Consider the following 22,634-nt stretch of genomic DNA (forward strand, 5'->3'; position numbering starts at 1 on the left):
AAGTGATGCAAAACTGCATTTATTCCACAATACAGATGCATCCGTTGCAACGAAAAGAATAGAAACGGGTGGACTTTGGAGGTGACAACAGCTCCACAGCAATTAAAGTAGTGCTAAACCGGATTAATTCTATAGTGTGAATGCACCCAAACACACACACCTGGGTTGCCATATTTGTCTTCATCTGCACAGCTCTCCAAAAAGAAGGACTTGGAGGTAACAACAGTTCCAAGCACTCAACAGAAATGAAATTGGTGCTAAACTGGATTCATTCTACAGTGTGGATGCACCCATATATACACACCTGGATCTCCTGACCTGTCTTCATCCGCAGAGCTCCCCAAAAAGAATGGATTTGGAGGTAACAACAGCTCCAAGCATTTCAAAGTGATGAAACTGGTTCTAAACTGGATTCATTCTACAGTGTGGATGCACCCATATATACACACCTGGATCTCCTGACCTGTCTTCATCCGCAGAGCTCCCCAAAAAGAATGGATTTGGAGGTAACAACAGCTCCAAGCATTTCAAAGTGATGAAACTGGTTCTAAACTAGATTCATTCTACAGTGTGGATGCACCCAAGCACACACACCTGGATCCCCTGACCTGTTTTCATTGGCAGAGCTCCCCAAAAAGAATAGATTTGGAGGTAACAACAGCTCCAAGCATTCCAAAGAGATGAAACTGGTGCTAAACCGGATTCATTCTATAGTGTGGATGCACCCATACACACACACCTGGATCCCTTGACCTGTCTTCATCCAAAAAGGTGCCCAAAAAGAATAGATTTGGAGGTACCAACAGCTCCAAGCATTCCAAAGAGATGAAACTGGTGCTAAACTGGATTCATTCTACAGTGTGGATGCAGCCAAGCACACACACCTGAATCTCCTGACCTGTCTTCATCCGCAGAGCTACCCAAAAAGAATAGATTTGAAGGTAACAACAGTTCCAAGCATTTCAAAGCGATGAAACTGGTTCTAAACTGGATTCATTCTACAGTGTGGATGCACCTATAAATACACACCTGGATCCCCTGACCTGTCTTCATCTGCAGAGCTCCCCAAAAAGAATAGATTTGGAGGTAACAACAGCTCCAAGCATTCCAAGGCAATGAAAGTGGATTAATTCGACAGTGTGGAATGCACACCCAACGCAGACATCACACCTGGGCGGCCTCACCTGTCTTTGCGCGCTCCGGCCGGCCGAAGTTCCAGAAGGACCAGGTGCTCTTGGCGCTGGGTGGGTTGCGCTTGCGGTAAGAGTTGCCCATGGCGCCGGTTCTGGGTTCGAGGAGGGAGGCAAACCCCTCCAACCCACCCAGCCCTCCCCTTGTTGCTGGGCAGCGGAGGAAGAGGGTGCTACATGATGAAGGAAGGCATCCGCAGGGCCAGGCTCCGGCAATGCAGAGAAGCAGGAACAGAGAGGGAAGGAAACCTGCCCGGCTCCGGCGGCGGCTGCTTCTGACGGCTCCTGCCTTCCCAGTGCCTGCAGCAGCGGCTCACAGCCCCGCCAGTTGTTGCCAGGCCAATCGCGGAGGGCAAACGGGAGGGAGGGCCCTGCCAGAAAAGGGTTTGGGAGGTGCCCTCCCGCTGTGTGTGTCTGTCCCTGTCTGGCTCTCCAAAAGAAGGAGAGGCACCAAGGTTCTTTTTTTTTTTAAGCATAGGGACATAAAGCACTTTGCACATGCTCAGAGGCACCGTCGCCAAGTCAGTTCTGGGATTTCAAAGCAAACGTCTAAACTTTTTAAACAGGGGGCCAGTTCACGATCCTTTGGACCGTTGGAGGGCCGGATTATAGTTGGCAACCGAGCAATATTAATAAATAATAATAATAATAATAATAGACCCTTGGGCCATTGAGTCCAACCCCCTTCTGCCTATGTGCACCAAAAGCACAAGCAAAGCACCCCTGACAGATGGCCATAATAGACCCTTGGGCCATTGAGTCCAATCACCTTCTGCCTTTGTGCATTGAAAGAACAAGCAAAGCACCCCTGACAGATGGCCTCTCAGCCTCAATGTCAATAATAATAATAATAATAATAATAATAATAATAATAATAGACCCTTGGGCCATTGAGTCCAACCCCCTTCTGCCTCTGTGCACCAAAAGCACAAGCAAAGCACCCCTGACGGATGGCCTCTCAGCCTCAATGTCAATAATAATAATAATAATAATAATAATAATAGACCCTTGGGCTATTTATTCCAACCCCCTTCTGCCTCTGTGCACCAAAAGCACAAGCAAAGCACTCCTGACAGATGGCCTCCCAGCCTCAATATCAATAATAATAATAATAATAATACAGTAGAGTCTCACTTATCCAACACTCGCTTATCCAACGTTCTGGATTATCCAACGCATTTTTGTAGTCATTGTTTACAATACATCGTGATATTTTGGTGCTAAATTCGTAAATACAATAATTACTATATAGCATTACTGCGTATTGAACTACCTTTTCTGTCAAATTTGTTGTGTAACATGATGTTTTGGTGCTTAATTTGTAAAATCATAACCTAATTTGATGTGTAATAGGCTTTCCTTAATCCCTCCTTATTATCCAACATATTCGCTTATCCAACGTTCTGCCGGCCTGTTTATGTTGGATAAGTGAGACTCTACTGTAATAATAATAGACCCTTGGGCCATTGAGTCCAACCCCCTTCTGCCTCTGTGCACCAAAAGCACAAGCAAAGCACCCCTGACAGATGGCCTCCCAGCCTCAATATTAATAATAATAACAATTATTATTATTATTATTATTATTATTATTATTATTATTATTATTACCCGGTGGTGATGGGTACACTGGGTGCCGTGCCAAAAGATCTCAGCCGGCATTTGGAAACAATAGACGTTGACAAAATTACGATCTGCCAACTGCAAAAGGCCACCCTACTGGGATCTGCGCGCATCATCCGAAAATAAATCACACAGTCCTAAATGCTTGGGAAGTGTTCGACTTGTGATTTTGTGATACGAAATTCAGCATGTCTATCTTGTTTGCTGTGTCATAATAATAATAATAATAATAATAATAATAATAATAATAATAATAATAATAATAATAATAAGGGTTGTAAGAGAAGAAGAGACCCCTTGGGTCATTTAGCCCAATGGGCCGCATCCAGCCCCCGGGCCTTAGTTTGGGGACCCCTGGTCTAACACATGCATGGGCAAACTTTGGCCCTCCAGGTGTTTTGGATTCCAACTCCCACAATTCCGAACAGCCTACCGGCTGTTCGGAATTGTGGGAGTTGGAGTCCAAAACACCTGGAGGGCCAAAGTTTGCCCATTCCTGGTCTAGAAGTTTGCCCATGCCAAGTATAGATATGTGAAAGGATGAGGTTGCAGGCTTGTTTTTGAACTAGCACTCAATGGAGCCATGGGTTCAAATGACAGGAAAGGAGATTCCACCTGAACATTAGGAAGAACTTCCTGACTGTAAGAAGAGCTGTTCAGCAGTGGAACTCTCTGCCTCAGCTCTTCTTTGGAGGCCTTTAAACAGAGGCTGGATGGCCATCTGTCAGGGGTGCTTTGATTATTTATTTGTTTGTTTGTTTGTTTGTTTACAGCATTTATATTCCGCCCTTCTCACCCCGAAGGGGACACAGGGCGGATCACATTACACATACAGTAGCGTCTCACTTTTCCAACATAAACGGGCCGGCAGAACGTTGGATAAGCGAATATGTTGGATAATAAGGAGCGATTAAGGAAAAGCCTGTTAAACATCAAATTAGGTTATGATTTTTCAAATTAAGCAGCAAAACATCATGTTATACAACAAATTTGACAGAAAAAGTAGTTCAATACGCAGTAATGCTACGTAGTAATTACTGTACAGTAGAGTCGCACTTATCCAAGCTAAATGGGCCGGCAGAAGCTTGGATAAGTGAATATCTTGGATAATAAGGAGGGATTAAGGATAAGCCTATTAAACATCAAATTAGGTTATGATTTTTCAAATTAAGCACCAAAACATCATGTTATACAACAAATTTGACAGAAAAAGTAGTTCAATACGCAGTAATGCTACGTAGTAATTACTGTACAGTAGAGTCGCACTTATCCAAGCTAAATGGGCCGGCAGAAGCTTGGATAAGTGAATATCTTGGATAATAAGGAGGGATTAAGGATAAGCCTATTAAACATCAAATTAGGTTATGATTTTACAAATTAAGCACCAAAACATCATGTTATACAACAAATTTGACAGAAAAAGTAGTTCAATATGCAATAATGTTATGTTGTAATTACTGTATTTACGAATTGAGCACCAAAATATCACAATGTATTGAAAACATTGAATACAAAAATGAGTTGGATAATCCAGAACGTTGAATAAACGAGTGTTGGATAAGTGAGACTCTACTGTATAGGAAAACATTCAATGCCTTTTAACATAGAACAAAGACAAGACAAACATAGGCTCCGAGCGGGCCTCGAACTCATGACCTCTTGGTCAGAGTGATTCATTGCAGCTGGTTCATTGCAGCTCTCCAGCCTGCGCCACAGCCCGGGCTGCTGATTGTGCTTTTCCTGCATGGCAGAATGATCCCAAGGGTCTTTTATGCCATTCCTTGATGCCACGCACTTTTTATTTACTGTACAGTGTTCCCTCACTACTTCGCAGTTCACTTTTCGAGGATTCGCTATTTCACGGTTTTTCAATAAACTCTAAAAGACTCTAAATCTCTAAATAATAATAAAAAATTACAATTTACAGCCTAAGGAAGGGAGGAAGGAGAAGCCAAAAGAAGAGAAAAGAATCCTATGCGGCAACGGGAGGAGAAGGATGCGATTTATCAACACACGATTGGTTGATAAAGACTTAAAATAATGTGTAACTACTAAAATAATGTATAAATATTAAAATAAATATAGTGTCCCTACTTTGCGGATTTTCACAAATTGCGGGTGGTCCTGGAACCTAACCCCAGCGATAAGTGAGGGAACACTGTACTTTAAACTTATCCTGAGGAATGCAAGGTCTTTGCTCAACATGGGAATGGAAAGCACTTTGCACATGCTCAGAGGCACCATAGCCAGGTCAGGACTCTCTCAAGTCCTGGGATTTCAAGGCCAAAACAGTGTAGACTCATATAATTCAGTTCAAAGCAGATCATCTGGATTACATGGCAGCATAGATCCAGCCCCGGCTAATATTTCACCAAACTACCCATTCCATATCATTAAGGCAAGGCAATAGTGCCAAACTGCATTAGTTCTGCAGTGTAGACACAGCCCTGGGCAAGAAAAGGGAAAAGACTCTTTGCAAACTTCACTTTAGTTCCAATTTAATAGAATGTCAGATACGAAGGAGTTAGTCCAGAGTTCATGGCCGACGCTTTCCTCTGAACATGTGATGAAATCACAGACTTCCAGCCACAGATTTCTCTATAAATTAGATTTATCTCATGGGGATACATAGTGGGGAACGCCTTACATTTGCCCTACAAATAAATCCTTTCCGGATGCTATAAAAGGGCAATAATAAAACATGCAGTGATGCAACACAAAAACATATCCCATAAACTATACAGGTTTGACACTTATTAATGCATTGGCCCCACTTGGACTGCCATGCTTCCCAGAAAGATCCCAGAAAGATCCCAGTTGCTGTAGTTTGGTGACTCACATGAACTCACAGCATTGGGACCCAAACTGCATTAATTCTGCAGTGTAAATGCACCTAAGGACGCCCCACCCGCTCAAATGAGTCCACTTGCACATCCACATACATGTGCATTAATATCCCCATGGCGACAACTTGCAAAAGGAATGGAAAGCAAGGCTTAATAAGAAGGAGCAAAGCTGATTAAGTGAAACTTCTCAGCCAGTTATGGGTCACTGCGGGTCAGTTTCGAGAGGAGCCAAACCGGTTTGCAGCCAGGCATTTGGAGTTTCTGGCCCCTTAAGAAGGCAAGGGGGTAGCTCTTCTGGATGGAAACAAAGCCATCAGATGAAGGCAAAGAGCCATTGCCAGAGGTTAAGATCTGGAATCATTAACCGGAGGAAACTCTTACCAACTTCTTTGCTGCCTAGGCCTGGGATGGCATCTACACTGGAGAATGAAAACACTTGAACCCCACTTTCAACTGCCCTGATTCTTTTTTTCCTCCCAATATAATTTTTATTGATCAACTGTAGGATGCAGGTAAGGGTGGGTACAAGAAAAGATACAGAATAGGCACTTTAAAAATCTATATATATAAATGAGTGATGGCATCACGGCGACCAACAAAACAACAGGCCCCCCCAACCTCAAAATTTGACAACACAACCCATCATCCACGCCTCTAGGTTGATACAACAAAAAGAAAAGAAAAATACAGTCCTAATTAGAGGGAAAGGAATAATTGTTTTTATCCCATTACTGCCAGTTAGAGGACTAATCTCTGCCCACTTGGTCTCCTAGCAACCAACTCAGCCCAGGGGACAAGCAGACTTAGGCCTCAGGCCTCTTCCACGGATTATCTAATTTGCACTGGATTATATGGCAGTGTAGACTCAAGGCCCTTCCACACAGCTATATAACCCATTTGTAATCTTATATTATCTGCTTTGCACTGGATTATCTTGACTCCACACTACCATATAATCCACTTCAGTGTGCATTTTATACAGCTGTGAAGAAGGGGCCTCATATAATCTAGTATTTTATATTATACTATGTAACAAAATTTGAAAATGTGTTGTCGAAGTCTTTCATGGCCAGAATCACTGGGTTGCTGTGAGTTTTCTGGACTGTATGTCTATGTTCCAAGTGGGGTTTATCTATCTGTGGAGGGAGAATTCTTGTCTGTTTGAGGCAAGTGTGAATGTTGTAATTGGCCACCTTAATTAGCATTGAATGGCCTTGCAGCTTCAAAGCCTAGCTGTTTCCTGCCAGAGAATCCTTTGTTAGGAGGTGTTATCTCCCAACAAAGACACAATCAGGGCCAGCTAACATTTCCCAACAAAGGATTCCCTCAGGTACTGGATATGCCCAAATTTGAACACTGATGGGTTTCACAACTTATAACAAAGTGCACTTTAGCTAGTCTATTCCTCAACTTCGCTGTTTTTAATTCCGTGTTTTATTAAGTGTGTTTTTATTTTCATAGGTTAATGTTTAAATTTTATAATTGGTGCATGTTTTGTTTACTGACGTATTTATTTATTTATTTATTACAATATTTATATCCCGCTCTTCTCACCCATCGGGGACTCAGGGCAGCTTACAGCTTATAAAACACAGATATAAAAATTGTACAATGCACTATAAAACAGTTAAAAATTAATTAACTTACACCGGACATTTATAAAAACACATTATAAAATACAGATGGGCGTGTTCAAGTTTAAAAGACTGGGTCTGTCAATTGAGTTCCACTGTTTTTATCTGATATTATCTGTGAGCCGCCACGAGTCTTCTTCGGGGGAGATGGAGGCGGGGTATAAATAAACTTATTATTATTATTATTATTATTATTATTATTGACACAACGACGTTGTATGACACAGCAAACAAGATAGATATGCTGGATTTCGTTTCACAAAATCACAAGTCAAACACTTCCCAAGTGTCTAGGACTGTGTGATGTATTTTCGGATGATGCGCGCAGATCCCAGTAGGGTGGCCTTTTGCAGTTGGCAGATCGTAATTTTGTCAATGTCTATTGTCTCCAAATGCCGGCTGAGATCTTTTGGCACGGCACCCAGTGTGCCCATCACCACCGGGACCACCTGCACTGGTTTCTGCCAGAGTCTTTGAAGTTCAATCTTGAGGTCCTGATAGCGGCTGAGTTTTTCCTGTTGTTTTTCTTCAATGCGACTGTCACCTGGGATGGCAACATCAATGATCCAAACCTTGTTCTTTTCCACAACTGTGATGTCTGGTGTGTTGTGTTCCAGAACTTTGTCAGTCTGGATTCGGAAGTCCCACAGTATCTTTGCGTGTTCATTTTCCACAACCTTTGCAGGTTTGTGATCCCACCAGTTCTTAACTGCAGGGAGGTGATACTTGAGGCATAGGTTCCAATGAATCATTTGGGCCACAGAGTTGTGCCTCTGTGAATCATTTGGGCCACATAGTTGTGCCAGCTGAGGAGCAGAACTAAGAGCACCTAACCCATTAGCATTATGGAGAATCAAACCCAAACGAAGTCTATACTGGCTCAGTCGTCGCCCAGGATAAAAAGGACCGCGGTGGATGCTGCTGATTCTGGACATCCATCGACAAGTGGGCTACGGAATCATCAAACCCCAAATGAACAGTCACAGAAGCGGCAGAAATACACAATGCCAGAAAACCGCACAATTATTATTATTATTATTATTATTATTATTATTATTATTATTATTATTATTATTTTGAAGGGAATTGGCTTGGTCATTTTGGAGTTTTAGATACTGGGATTTATAGTTCACCTGCAATCAATGAGTACTTTGAACTCTACTGAAGATGGAATTGGACCAAACTTGGCACACAGAGCCCTCATGACCAGTAAAAAATACTTGAGTTATTTGGAGAAAATTCACCTTGATTTGCGGAAGTTGTAGTTTACCTACACCTAGAGAGCACTGTGAACGCAAACACTGATGGATCTGGACCAAACTTGGCATACATACCTTATATGCCGAAACCTGATTACTGGAGGGGTTTGGAGGGAACTGACCTTCCTTTCTGGGATTTGTAGTTCGCCCACAACCAGAGAAACTGTGATTTCCACTGATGATGGACCTGGACCACACAGAACCCCTATGACTAACTCAACCTACTGGAAAGGTTTGAGGGGACTGACACACCATAATGGGAGTTGTAGTTTGCCCTACAGCCAGAGAGCATACTGAACCCCACTGATGATGCCCAACACCATCAATCTTGCAAAGCCCTTGCCTAACTGCAATTCCCAAGATTCCACAGCATTGAGTTTTGGTAGTGAAATGGTATCAAACTGTATTCATTCTGCAGGCATGTTTTGCACAGAAATCAAGTCTCGGTGAGTTCCGCTTGCTCCAGGGACGTTTGCATAAAGCAGGGGTCCCCAAACTAAGGCCCGGGGGCCAGATGCGGCCCTCCAAGCTCATTTACCTGGCCCCCGCCCTCAGTTTTATAATATAATATTTTTATATCAGTTTTAATAATATAATATATTGTATATACATATAATATTGATAATAATATTATGTTATACAATATAATACTAATAATAATACCATATAATAATATTAATTATATGTTATATATTACACTAGCTGTGCCCGGCCACGCGTTGCTGTGGCAAAGTGGTGGTGGTATTGGTTAAAAATTGTTGTGTAATTTTTATTTGACTTTATTTGCATTTTTTATTAATTTTATTGTAAGTTATATTTTATTTATTATATTTTATTATTTCCTTGTATTATTTTTAGTTATTTTCTGTTATTTTAGTATTTTATTGTATTAATTTTTTAGTGTTTTTTATTATTTTTTATTGGGTTGCTAGGAGACCAAGTTGGAGGAGCTTAGCCTTCTAACTGGCAGCAATTGGATAAAAGCAATTATTCCTCTCTCTCTAATTAGGACTTTATTTTTCTTTTCTTTTTGTTGTATCAACCTAGAGGCGTGGATGATGGGTTGTGTTGTCAAATTTCGAGGTTGGAGGGCCTGTAGTTTTGTTGTTTTGTGGGTCGCCGTGATGCCATCACTCTTTTATATATATAGATATTATATAATAGTATAGTGTTATAGTTCAATATAGTAATATATAATGCTAATATTGTGCTATGCTAATAATATAATATATTGTATGTACATACAGCTGCTCTGAGTCCCCTTCGGGGTGAGAAGGGTGGGATATAAATATAGTAAATAAATGCAGTAAATAAATAATTAATTTTAGACTTAGGCTTGGCCAAAGTTTGAAATGACTTGAAGGCACACAACAACAACAATCCTAATTAACTTGACTATCTCATTGGCCAGTAGCAGGCCCACACTTTCCATTGAAATCCTGATAGGTTTATGTTGGTTAAAATTGTTTTCATTTTTTAAATATTGTATTGTTCTTTCGTTGTTGTTGTTGTTGTTGTTGCACTACAAATAAGACATGTCCAGTATGCATAGGATTTTTTTTTGTATTTTTTTTTCCAAATGATAATTCGGTCCCACAACAGTCTGAAGCCTTGTGACCGGCCCTCTGCTTCAAAAGTTTCAGGACCCCTGGCATAAAGACACATGGGTTTGTCATGTGACAACACACTGAAGTCCCAATACTGGTTTGACAAGTCGGATCCTCTTGCCTCTCTCTCTGTTTGCTTTTCCTCTTCATCCTCTTCTTTTGCCAGAACCATAAGTCAACGATCGCATTGTTTTCAAGAGGCAGGATTATTATTTTTTTTAAGTAAGACTTTCCGTATGCATCGAAATCCGACTCCTAAACAGTCCGGAAAGCCGGCTTCAATTATGTTGTTTGCAAAATATACTCCATGCCTTCCTTCCCGCAGGTGAAAGAATAATGCGCTCGGAAGGGGCACGCCTCGCTTTGCTGCGCCAAAAAAGTCTTGCTTTTGGTTCCCGGTTCCCTTGGATTCCTGTTGCTCACATTTTCCGAAATGTCACTTCGGGTTTTCTAAATCCTGCAGATGAACCAAATTATTGTACAAAGGCTTGGAAGGTGTTTTGGCGGTCAAGGCCGAGGGGAAGGGGACCTTTAGCATGCTAGGTTTGCCCCCAAAGCAATGCCCTCTTAATGTATACATACTGTGAGTTCTAGTTTTACAAAGGATGCATCTACACTGTACGGTGAACGCAATGTGACACACCTTGAACCTTGGGAGTTCTAGCTTGACGCAGGGTGCATCCAGATTGTAGAATGAATGCAGTGTGACACCACTTGAACCCTGGGAGTTCTAGTTTGATGAAGGGCGCATCTACACTGGAGAATGAATGCAGTGTGACACCACTTGAAATGCCACGGATCGATGCTATGGGATTCTTGGAGTTGGAGTTCGGTCAGGCACCAGCATTATTGGGCACATCTTGTAAAACTACAAATCCCAGGATTCCATATCTTGTAAGACCTTGTAAAACTACAAATCCCAGGATTCCATAACTTGTACAATCTTGTAAAACTACAAATCCCAGGATTCCATATCTTGTACGATCTTGTAAAACTACAAATCCCAGGATTCCATAACTTGTGTGATCTTGTAAAACTACAAATCCTAGGATTCCATAACTTGTACAATCTTGTAAAACTACAAATCCCAGGATTCCATAACTTGTAAGACCTTGTAAAACTACAAATCCCAGGATTCCATGACTTGTAAGATCTTGTAAAACTACAAATCCCAGGATTCCATGACTTGTAAAGATCTTGTAAAACTACAAATCCCAGTGTTCCATGACTTGTAAGATCTTGTAAAACTACAAATCCCAGGGTTCCATAACTTGTAAAGATCTTGTAAAACTACAAATCCCAGGATTCCATATCTTGACTACAAAAATGCCTTGGATAATCCAGAGTCTTGGATAAGTGAGACTCTACTGTACCTATTGACTACAAATAAAGATAGAATTGCATAAAATGAATTTACAGTAACAACATTGTGGAAAATTAAATCTGTAAAGCATTCAATCCTTGCTGCCTAGAGAAAGAGCTGTGGATCCGGGCGGGACTGTGTTGGATAATCCAGAACGTTGGATAAGCGAATGTTGGATAAGTGAGACTCTACTGTAATGAGATGGAACCCAGTCTAAATATGAGATTCATTTATGCCTCATATTTATGTTATATATGTAGCCTGAAGGTGATTTTACACAGTATATTCCATTATCCTGAGCATGAAATAAACTTTGCAAACAGGAGGCAACGGTGCCACTCTCCCAGGCACCAAGTGTTGGCTATTTGGAAGATTTCACACTTCCAGATAAGGGAAGCTCAAGCTATATTTTTCCGGGGAGAAACAAGTCAGATTTTTCCGTCCTGGGTTGTGCAACGTGCCTTGCGCAGAACAGTGAACTGGGCACCCAGGACTCATTGTTCCCTCCCTTGCAGAGATTGCAATGATACGATTTATTCCTTGTAATAAATAGAACAGAAAAATGCAGCCAGGTAGGCGAAGGGAAAAGGAAGAAAAAAAGTACTGTATATACTCAAGTATAAGCCTAGTTTTTCAGCCCTTTTTTTAGGTCTAAAAAAGCCCCCCTCGGCTTATACTCGGGTGAGGGTCCTGGTTGGCTTATACTTTGGGTCAGCTTATACTCGAGAATATATGGTACATTTATTATTTTTCTCTATTATTATTGGTATTATTACATTTATTATTGTACTCTATTATTGTTGCTACTATTACATTTATTTTACTCTATTTTTATTATTATTAATAATACGTTTATTATTTCACTCTGATTTTATTATTATTATGTTTATTATTCTACTCTATTTATTATTACATGTATTATTTCACTCTATTATTATTAAAAGGATACATAAGCACGTTTACATTGAGGAAGATGAGAATAATGATTTAATCAGAGTTGGAGAATCTTATCTTAAATTAGAGCTTGATGTAAATATTCAAAAACATTTAACCTACTGATGCCTCAATTAATGTAATTTTTGGTATCTACAGTAGAGTCTCACTTATCCAAGCTAAACAGGCCAGCAGAAGCTTGGATAAGCAAATATCTTGGATAATAAGGAGAGATTAAGGAAAAGCCTATTAAACATCAAATTAGGTTATGATTTTACAAATTAAGCACCAAAACATCGTGTTTAACAACAAATTTGACACAAAAAGTAGGTCAATGTGCAGTAATGCTATGTAGTAATTCCTGTATTTACAAATTTAGCACCAAAATATCATGATATATTGAAAACATTGACTACAAAAATGGCTTGGATTATCCAGAGGCTTGGATAAGCGAGGCTTGGATAAGTGAGACTCTACTGTACATTTATTATTGTACTCTATTATTATTACATTTATTATTTTACTCTATTATTATTACACTTATTATTGTACTCTATTATTGTTGCCACTATTACATTTATTTTACTCTATTTTTATTATTATTAATACATTTATTATTTCACTCTGATTTTATTATTATTATGTTTATTATTTGACTCTATTATTACATGTATTATTTTACTCTATTATTATTAAAAGGATATATAAGCACATTTACATTGAAGAAGATGAGAATAATGATTTAATCAGAGTTGGAAATCTTATCTTAAATTAGAGCTTGATGTAAATACCCTAACCTACTGATGCCTCAATTAATGTAATTTTTTGGTATCTATTTTTATTTCTGAAATTTACCACTCTCGGCTCATACTTGAGTCAATGATTTCCCAGTTTTAGATGCCTCGGCTTATATTCGGGTCGGCTTATACTCAAGTATATACGGTAAAACTTGGGAGAAGAGTTTGTATAGACCATTTTGAGGTCTTTAAAAGGGGGTCAAGAAGTCCCCAAAGCTTTGCAGGATTGGAAAAATATTCCCAAAGCACAACGCCGTATAGAATGAGGTCTTGGGGTGCGTCTAAACGGAGGAATTAATGCAGTTTGACACCACTTTGGCTGCCATGGCTCCAGGCTATGGTATCATGGGAATGGTAGCTTTACTAGGTCTTTAGACTTTCCTGCCCAAGAGTCTAAATTAATCATGGCGGTCCAAGTGGTATTAAAACTGCATTAATTCTATCATGTAGATCAGGCATGGGCAAACTTTGGCCCTCCAGGTGTTTTGGACTTCAACTCCCACAATTCCTAACAGCCTATCGGCTGTTAGGAATTGTGGGAGTTGAAGTCCAAAACACCTGGAGGGCCAAAGTTTGCCCATGCCTGATGTAGATGCAATGTTCAAACCCAAGACTTTTTCCCAAGCTCTGAGACATAGCAACATCTGTGTATTAAATCATCTTTCTTTTTCCCAATTTAAAGCCAGTGCGAACATCTGGATTTACAGTAGCAAGGCTCATGGCAGGGAGGAACCTATGAACATAGGCAAAGGCTCTGGGAAAATTAGGAAAGTGCTCCTTTTTATAAAGATCGCAGGCTATTTATATCCGAAGGATGTGAAAGGAAAGCCTCTCCGCAGGATGGAGAAGCCATGTACGTCGCAACAGCTGCGCACTATAAACACACACTGGGTTTTCCCCCCTTCTTTTCCAAATAAATGGCAATTGTGCAAGTTTGAATGTTATCATATTTTTGATCCAGACATAAAAGGATCCCTCACAGTACCTGGTCTCCAAGATGCACAGAAATACACATAGCCAGGTAAATCCAGAATTCTTTGCATCCATAGTGACATTGCGGGCCTTCATCCAATGGTGTTCACCTAATGGTGTTTCTCATCCAATGGTGGTTCTCATCGAATAGCGTCCTCCATCCAATAGTGGTTCCCATCCAATGGTGGTTCCCATCCAATGATGCTCTTCATCCAATAGTGGTTCTCATCCAATGGCGTCCTTCATTCAATTGGGTGCTTCATCCAATGGTGGTTCTCATCTACTGGTGTCATCCATCCAAATAGGGTTCTCCATCCAATAGTGGTTCTCCTCCCATAGTAGTTCTCATCCAATGGTGATTCTCATCCACTAGTGTCATCCATCCAAATAGAGTTCTCCATCCAATGGTGGTTCTCCTCCCATAGTGGTTCTCATCCAATGGTGGTTCTCATCCACTGGTGTCATCCATCCAAATAGGGTTCTCCATCCAAAAGGGTTCTCCATCCAATAGTGGTTCTTATCCAATGGTGGTTCTCATCCAATGGCGTCCTCCTTCCAATAGGATTCTCCATCCAATGGTAGTTCTTATCCAGTGGTAGTTCTCATCCAGTGGCGTCCTCCATCCAATAGGGTTCCCCATCCAATAGAGTTCTCCATCCAATAGTGGTTCTCATCCAATGGCATCCTTCATCCAATGGTAGTTCTCATCCAGTGGTAGTTTTCATCCAATGGCGTCCTCCATCCAATGGTAGTTCTCATCCAGTGGTAGTTCTCATCCAATAGCGTCCTCCATCCTACAGTGTAGTCCATCCAATGGTGATTCTCATCCAATGGTGTCCCCCAATGGTGGTTCCCATCCAATGATGCTCTTCATTCAATGGTGTCATCCATCCAAATAGGGTTCTCCATCCAATGGTGGTTCTCATCCCATAGTGGTTCTCATCCAATGGCATCCTGCATCCAATAGGGTGTTCCATCCAATGGTGGTTCTCATCCAGTGGCGTCCTCCATCCAATAGGGTTCTCCATCCAATAGTGGTTCTCATCCAATGGCGTCCTCCATCCTATAGTGTAGTCCATCAAATGGTGATTCTCCTCCAATGGTGTCCCCCAATGGTGGTTCACATCCAATGACATCCTCCATTCAATACGGTTCTCCATCCAATGCTGGTTCTCATCCAATAGCATCCTCCATTCATTAGGATTCTCCATCCAATGGTGATCCTCCATCCAATAGGCTCTTCCATCCAATGAGGTCTTCCAGTCCATGGAACATCCTCAATCGAAGGCATCCTCCAGTCAATGGGGCTCCATCCAATTGTGGTTCTTTATCCAATGGTAATCGTGCATCCAATGGGGTCCTCCATCCAGTGTTAGTCCTCCATCCAATGGGATCCTCCAGTTAATGGTCAGTTCCATCTAATGGCCAGATAGACAAGATGGCGGCATCACCTGTCCTATTCCCAGGGCCACTCTCATTTGGTTCTCTTGTTGTCCAACACTAAGCCATGCCCCCACCCTTGCTTCACAGATGCTGGCATGAAATTAGAAATCCTGAAGCAGGCGGGTGGCAGCAAAGGGGCAGCCAGAAAGCACCTGCCCTGCCCAGCACCTGGGTTTATTTTTAGCCAACAGCCATGACAACAGAGAGGAAACCCAGACAGAATCCAGCCATGCGCTTCATGCACAGACTTGTCCATGCAACCTTTTGGATGGGGCTGCTCCGCCAAGGAAGCCTCAATCGGGGGCGGAGGTGTTGACGGGATAATTTGCTCTCATTTTGGGCTGTATTTTGGATCCTGCATGAATCGATCCTGAATATGAGCCAGAGAGCTCTGTTTCATGGGGAAAATAGGCAAGAGGGAGCAATGGAACCCAATTTGGGGGGGACGGGGACGGATGGTTACATTATTATCATTATTATTATTATTATTATTATTATTATTATTATTATTATTATTATACTATTACACAAAAATGAACAACTACCCGTATATACTCGACCCTAATATACATATAGCCGACCCTAATATAAGCCGAGGCACCTAATTTTACCACAAAAAAAACTGGGAAAACATTGACTCCAGTATAAGCCGAGATACCAATAAAATTACATTAATTGAGGCGTCAGTAGTTTAAAAGTTTTTGAATCTTTACATCAAACTGTAATTTAAGATATGAGTGTCCAACTCTGATTAAATCATTATTTTCATCTTCTTCAATGTAAATGTGCTTATGTATCCTTTTAATAGTAATAGAGTGAAGTAATAAATGTAATAATAATAAATGCAGTAAAATAATAAATGTATTAATAATAATAAAAATAGAATAAAATAAATGTAAAAGTAACAACAATAACAGAGTAAAATAATAAATGTAACAATACCAATAATAATAGAGAAAAGTAATAAATATACCATATATACTTGAGTATAAGCTGACCTGAATATAAGCCCACTAGGACCTTCACCCGAGTATAAGCCAAGGAGGTTTTTTTCAGTCCTAAAAAGGGCTGAAAAACTAGGCTTATACTCGAGTATATACAGTATGTATCCTTTTAATAATAATAGAGTGAAATAATAAATGTAATAACAATAATAAATGCAGTAAAATAATAAATGTAATAATAAATACAGTAAAAAATAAATGTATTAATAATAATAAAAATAGTAAAATAAATGTAAAAGTAACAATAATAGAGTAAAATAATAAATGTAATAATAATAATTAATAGAGTAGAATAATAAATGTAAAAATAACAATAATAATAGAGAAAAATAATAAATATACCATATATACTTGAGTATAAGCCCACCAGGTCTCTCACCCAAGTATAAGCCGAGGAGATTTTTTTCAGTCCTTAAAAAGGGCTGAAAAACTAGGCTTATACTTGAGTATATACAGTACTTTCAAAGTACCGCACAATTAAACAAGAAATAACACTTTCAAACCAGGAACAGATTTTTTTTCAAATTTTGTTACATAGCATTGCTGTTATTCTTCTTCTTCTTGCTAGTACTAGAAACCATTCTGTCTTCAAATGCTTCCCCCTGCCCTATCCCACTCTATACACAACGATATGACATTAAATGAAATAGCACCCAAAAGCTATTTAAACTTATGATCTCCATGCCGTGGTCGTAAATCCATATTAGAAGCCATATTTCTTCCTCTCAAGGTGAGCGGTTTCAGTCTCTGCTTTAACAACCCTGCGCGACCGAATACCGTCCAGCACAGCAAACGATAATAAAGTTTCGTGTATAGTGCCATGTAGTGATTTAATTATTTCAATAGTTTCAGTGAGTTTATGGGATCATTATTACTATTTATATCCTGCTTTTTCTCTCCAAAGCTGCCTACATTAAAGGTACAGTAAAGTCTCACTTATCCAACATAAACGGGCCGGCAGAACCTTGGATAAGCGAATATGTTGGATAATAAGGAGACATTAAGGAGAAGCCTATTAAACATCAAATTAGGTTATGATTTTACAAACTAAGCACCAAAGCATCATGTTATACAACAAATTTGACAGAAAAAGTAGTTTAATATGCAGTAATGCTATTGTAGTAATTACTGTATTTACGAATTTAGCACCAAAATATCACAATGCATTGAAAACATTGACTACAAAAATGCATTGGATAATCCAGAACGTTGGATGAGTGAGTGTTGGATAAGTGAGACTCTACTGCAGGGGTCCCCAAACTAAGGCCCGGGGGCCGGATGCGGCCCATCAAAGCCATTTATCCGGCCCCCACGGCACATGGGCAGAAGGGGGTTGGGCTAAATGACCCAAGGGGTCTCTTCTTCTCTTCCGACCCTTCTTCTTCTTCTTCTTCTTCTTCTTCTTCTTCTTCTTATTATTATTATTATTATTATTATTATTATTATTAACAACAACATTGAGGCTGGGTGGCCATCTATCAGGGGTGCTTTGCTTGTGCTTTTGGTGCACAAAGGCAGAAGGGGATTAGACTAAATGGCCCTAGGGGTCTCTTCCAACCCTCTTTATTATTATTATTATTATTATTATTATTATTATTATTATTATTATTATTAATAACATTGAGGCTGGGTGGCCATCTGTCAGGGGTACTTTGCTTGTGCTTTCGGTGCACAAAGACAAAAGGGGATTGGACTCTATGGCCCAAAGGGTCTCTTCCAACACTCTTGTTGTTGTTGTTATTGTTGTTGTTGTTATTGCTTGGTGACCAACTATAGTCCGGCCCTCCAATGGTCCAAAGGATCGTGAACTGGCCCTCTGTTTAAAAAGTTTGGGGACCCCTGCTCTACTGTATGTGAAAGGAAGTTGGTGTTCAGAAAGAGAAAGAGAAAAAGAAAAAGGGAGAGAGAAAGTGAAAGTAGATCCGTGAATTCAACTCATGTTTTTAAGACTTTATTTTGTATGTTGACCTTTTATGATTGTTTTTATCGATGTTGATGTTTTATTGTTGAGTAATTTGCTTTTGCTTTTATATTGTTGTGTCCGGGCAAGGCCCCATGTAAGCCGCCCCGAGTCCCTTCGGGGAGATGGGGCGGGGTATAAGAATAAAATTATTATTATTATTATTAAGGTAAACATAGTCTATGCATGAAGGGCTTTATATCTTTCTGTGCTCCTGGATCAAAACATGAAGACTCCACGGTGTTGAGTTGTTAACACAACATTCATTTGCAAATTTTCACTTTTGCATTTGAGACTCTTCTTCCTAGCATTGCTCGCCCTGTGAGAAGACATGAGTGCATCTACACGGTGGAACGAATGCAGTTTGACTCCATTTTGCCATGTTTTTTTTTCATGTCAGGAGCAACTGGAGTTGCTTCTGGAGTGAGAGAATTGGCCGTCTGCAAGGACGTTGCCCAGGGGACGCCCGGATGTTTTGATGTTTTACCATTCTTTTCCCCCCCCCCTGTTTTCTGCTGTTTCCTCCTTATGGTCTTTATTTCTTAAGAAATTACAGTTCAAAAAAACATAAAGGCCACCCCAGATGTGTGCTATTTTGTGTGATTATCTTCCATTTACTGTGATGGTCTCTGCTTTGCTCTGCCTAAATTGAATTTCCTTGTTTGGCGAAAGGGGAGGAAAATGTTGTTTCCATTTTCTTTTCTTTTTTTCAAGTTTTTTTTTAATTGTTATTATTATTTGAGAAAAAGTTACAATTATATAAACATATTCTATACATTTCCCCCTCTTTTATTTACATTCACCCCTGTGCTCCCCTTCCCCAGAGCCATCTTTTACCATCCTTGTGGGAGGCTTCTCTCATGTTCCCGCATGGAGCTGGAGCTGATAGAGGGAGCTCATCCACGCTCTCCCCGGGTGGGATTCGAACCTGGCAGCTTTCAGGTCAGCAACCCAACCTTCAAGTCACGAGGCTTTTAGCCCCTATGCCATGGTTCAATGCACTGACATCATGGGAGCTGTAGCTTCCCAAGGCCATTAATCGTCTCTGCCAAAAGAGTGCAAACTACAAATCCCAGGCTTTCATGGTATTGAGCCATAGCAGTTCAAGTTGGGTACAACCTCCCTCGTTCGAGTTGGGCTCTTGGCCACTTCCGAAGGCAACGCAATGCAACATATCCAGACTCCGCCCAGCGAATGCATGCAATTGCGGCATCCCATAAACGCCTAATAATAACAACCTCTATTTTTAATAGCTCTTTCGTTCCACCTATAAAACCGTGCTACAAACCCAAGTTATGGCAAGATTCCTGGAACCACCCGATCACAGCCAAGATCCCGCTAAGCAAGTCAGCCTTGACCTCCCAAGCCAAGATCTCCTTGACCCATCCAGGCGCTTGGCTTGGACTAAAGCAGCCGGTGCCAAAATGGTTGCGTTGGGTGCGGCATGCGATGCACAGCTTGCTGGAAACACCAGCAAGCCAGGAAAGCACAGAAATCCCAGATGCTTGCATGCACCCACATGTTTCAGGCTCCTGTGGGGGGAGTCCCTTCAATTCTAAGCACATTGCAAACCCTTCCTTACTTGTCTCAATACCCTTTGTCTGTTATTTCACTGCATTGATTCGCTTCTTTGCTTTCCTACCAAAGTAACAAATGGGATCGGGCTGTGGCGCAGGCTAGAGAGCAGCTGCAATCAATCACTGCAATGAATCACTCTGAACAGGAGGTCATGAGTTCGAGGCCCGGCTAGGAGCCTGTGTTTGTTTGTCTTTGTTCTATGTTAAAAGGCATTGAATGTTTGCCTATATGTGTAATGTGATCCACCCTGAGTCCCTTTCGGGGTGAGAAGGGCGGAATATAAATGCTGTAAATAAATAAACAAACAATAAACAAGGTGCAATGCTACCGCGCCCAAAGAGAACCTTTGACTATACAGATGTCAACTTCGAAGCTATTTAATAAAAATCAGGGCTTTTGATCCCATTATACTTATATTTACTCGAATCTAATGCGCACCTCAATTTTCAAAACTATAAAACCAAAGGAAGTATTTGCTGGCGAATGTAATGCGCAGCGGCAAAAAGTGCACTCTTTGTAATTTGGCCAAAAAATGTGCACATTATAGTGGATGCCTACTTATAATTCCCCATTTATAGTTATAATTCTACATTTTAAAGACTTTGCATTAAGAATAGAGGAGCTCTTTTAATTTTGGGAAGGGAACTCAGCCAATAAAGGTGAGCATTAGATTCGAGTAAATGCAGTATTTCCAAGGTTTGGTTCCATCACTTGACTTCAACAGGACTTTCTTGGGACGGCTAAAGATGCATCTACACTGTAGTATTAATGCAGTTTGGCACCACTTTAAGCACCAAGGCTCAATGGAGTTGTAGTTTGGTGACACATGAGCACTAAAGACCTTGTACGACTATAATCCCTAGGATTCCAAAGGCTTGAGCCACGGCAGTTCAAGTGGGGCCAAACTGCATTAATTCCACAATGCAGACGCACCCTTTACAGCAGGCATGGGCAAACTTTGGCCCTCCGGGTGTTTTGGACTCCAACTCCCACAATTCCTAACAGCCGGTAGGCTGTTAGGAATTGTGGGAGTTGGAGTCCAAAACACCCGGAGGGCCAAAGTTTGCCCATATCCATTTCGATCCAGCAATCTGACAGGCTTCAGTCTCCCATCATCCTGCATAAGAGTGAGGATGATGGGCTTTGCCATCCGGCACCTTGAGAAGGTTGCAGAATGGGCGAAACCACATTCTTCATTGTGGAGATGGAAGAAGTCTAATCATAACAACATCTCCTTTCCTACGGCAACCAACCAGATGCGGTTGGTTTTATAAAGGAAATGATTAATAAGGATGTCTGGGAGGAACATATTTTAATTTTTTTTTCCACCTCTTTGGCTTGGAGAGAGCAGGGTTTTGCTTTTCCACTCCTACAGAGGAACAAATGAGGAAAACCCATTTGTAGGTTTCCTCCGAACACATACATAAGCCAAAGGGTCACTAGCATGTAGACAAACAACCCCATGGAGACAAATAAACAATAAATAAATTTGGCAAAGTGGTTCACAGCGTTTTAAAAAATGGAGGGAAATTGTAATTTTAAAATCCACAAAATAACAATATTAAAATAGAATGAAACATGTCAATTTATTAAAATCATTGAAAAACTGTGTTGTCGAAGGCTTTCATGGCCAGAATCACTGGGTAGCTGTGAGTTTTCCAGGCTGTATGGCTATGTTCTCAAATCATTCTCGACTAACATTTTGCCCAACATCTATGGCAAGCGTTTTCAGAGTATCGTGTATCATCCAGAAGTATTCTCTCCTGACATTTCGCCCACATCTATGGCAAGCATCCTCAGAGGTTGTGAGACTTCACAGCCTCTGGGGATGTCTGCCATAGGTGTGGGGGAAATGTCAGGAGAGAATGCTTCTGGAATATGGCCATACAGCCCAGAAAACTCACAACAACTCACTTAAAAACTGTGAAAACATACAGTACTTCTTGGCTTGTTATTTAAAACTTTAACAACATACGGGATATAAATGTATTAAATAAATACATAAATAAGCAACAACAATTGGGATGCCAAAATCCGTGGGGTTACTCTAAGGACTCATCTACACTGCCATATAAAATCCAGATTATCTGCTTTGAACTGGATTACATGGCAGTGTAGACTTGTATAATCCAGTTCAAAGCAGATAGAGTGGATTATCTACTTGGCTAACTTGGTATATATGGCAGTGTAAATCCAGTTTAAGGTCCCACCTAATAATAATAATGATAAAAACAGGAAAAACTCAGCCGCTATCAGGACCTCAAGATTGAACTTCAAAGACTCTGGCAGAAACCAGTACAGGTGGTCCCGGTGGTGATCGGCACATTGGGTGCCGTGCCAAAAGATCTCAGCCAGCATTTGGAAACAACAGACATAGACAAAATTACAATCTGCCAACTGCAAAAGGCCACCCTACTGGGATCTGCAC

The 22,634-nt window shown here is 40.6% G+C and overlaps 1 protein-coding gene across 3 annotated transcripts in view; it reads right to left on the minus strand.

The window, feature by feature from the left end:
* Positions 1 to 22,634, minus strand: part of nhsl3 (NHS like 3) — an 85,525-nt gene that overhangs the window by 50,171 nt on the left and 12,720 nt on the right. The window contains exon 1 of one of the 3 annotated variants that reach the window (XM_008122535.3): positions 1,185 to 1,496. The exons of the other annotated variants lie outside the window; for them this stretch is intronic. Within the exon in view, the coding sequence (XP_008120742.2) occupies positions 1,185 to 1,275 (91 nt within the window). The 5' untranslated portion in view covers positions 1,276 to 1,496. Of the gene's footprint in view, positions 1 to 1,184; positions 1,497 to 22,634 lie in introns of those variants that run through there. 3 annotated transcript variants of the gene reach the window in all.

Source organism: Anolis carolinensis, unplaced genomic scaffold (genome assembly GCF_035594765.1).
Source record: "Anolis carolinensis isolate JA03-04 unplaced genomic scaffold, rAnoCar3.1.pri scaffold_10, whole genome shotgun sequence".
NCBI classification, from domain to species: domain Eukaryota; kingdom Metazoa; phylum Chordata; class Lepidosauria; order Squamata; family Dactyloidae; genus Anolis; species Anolis carolinensis.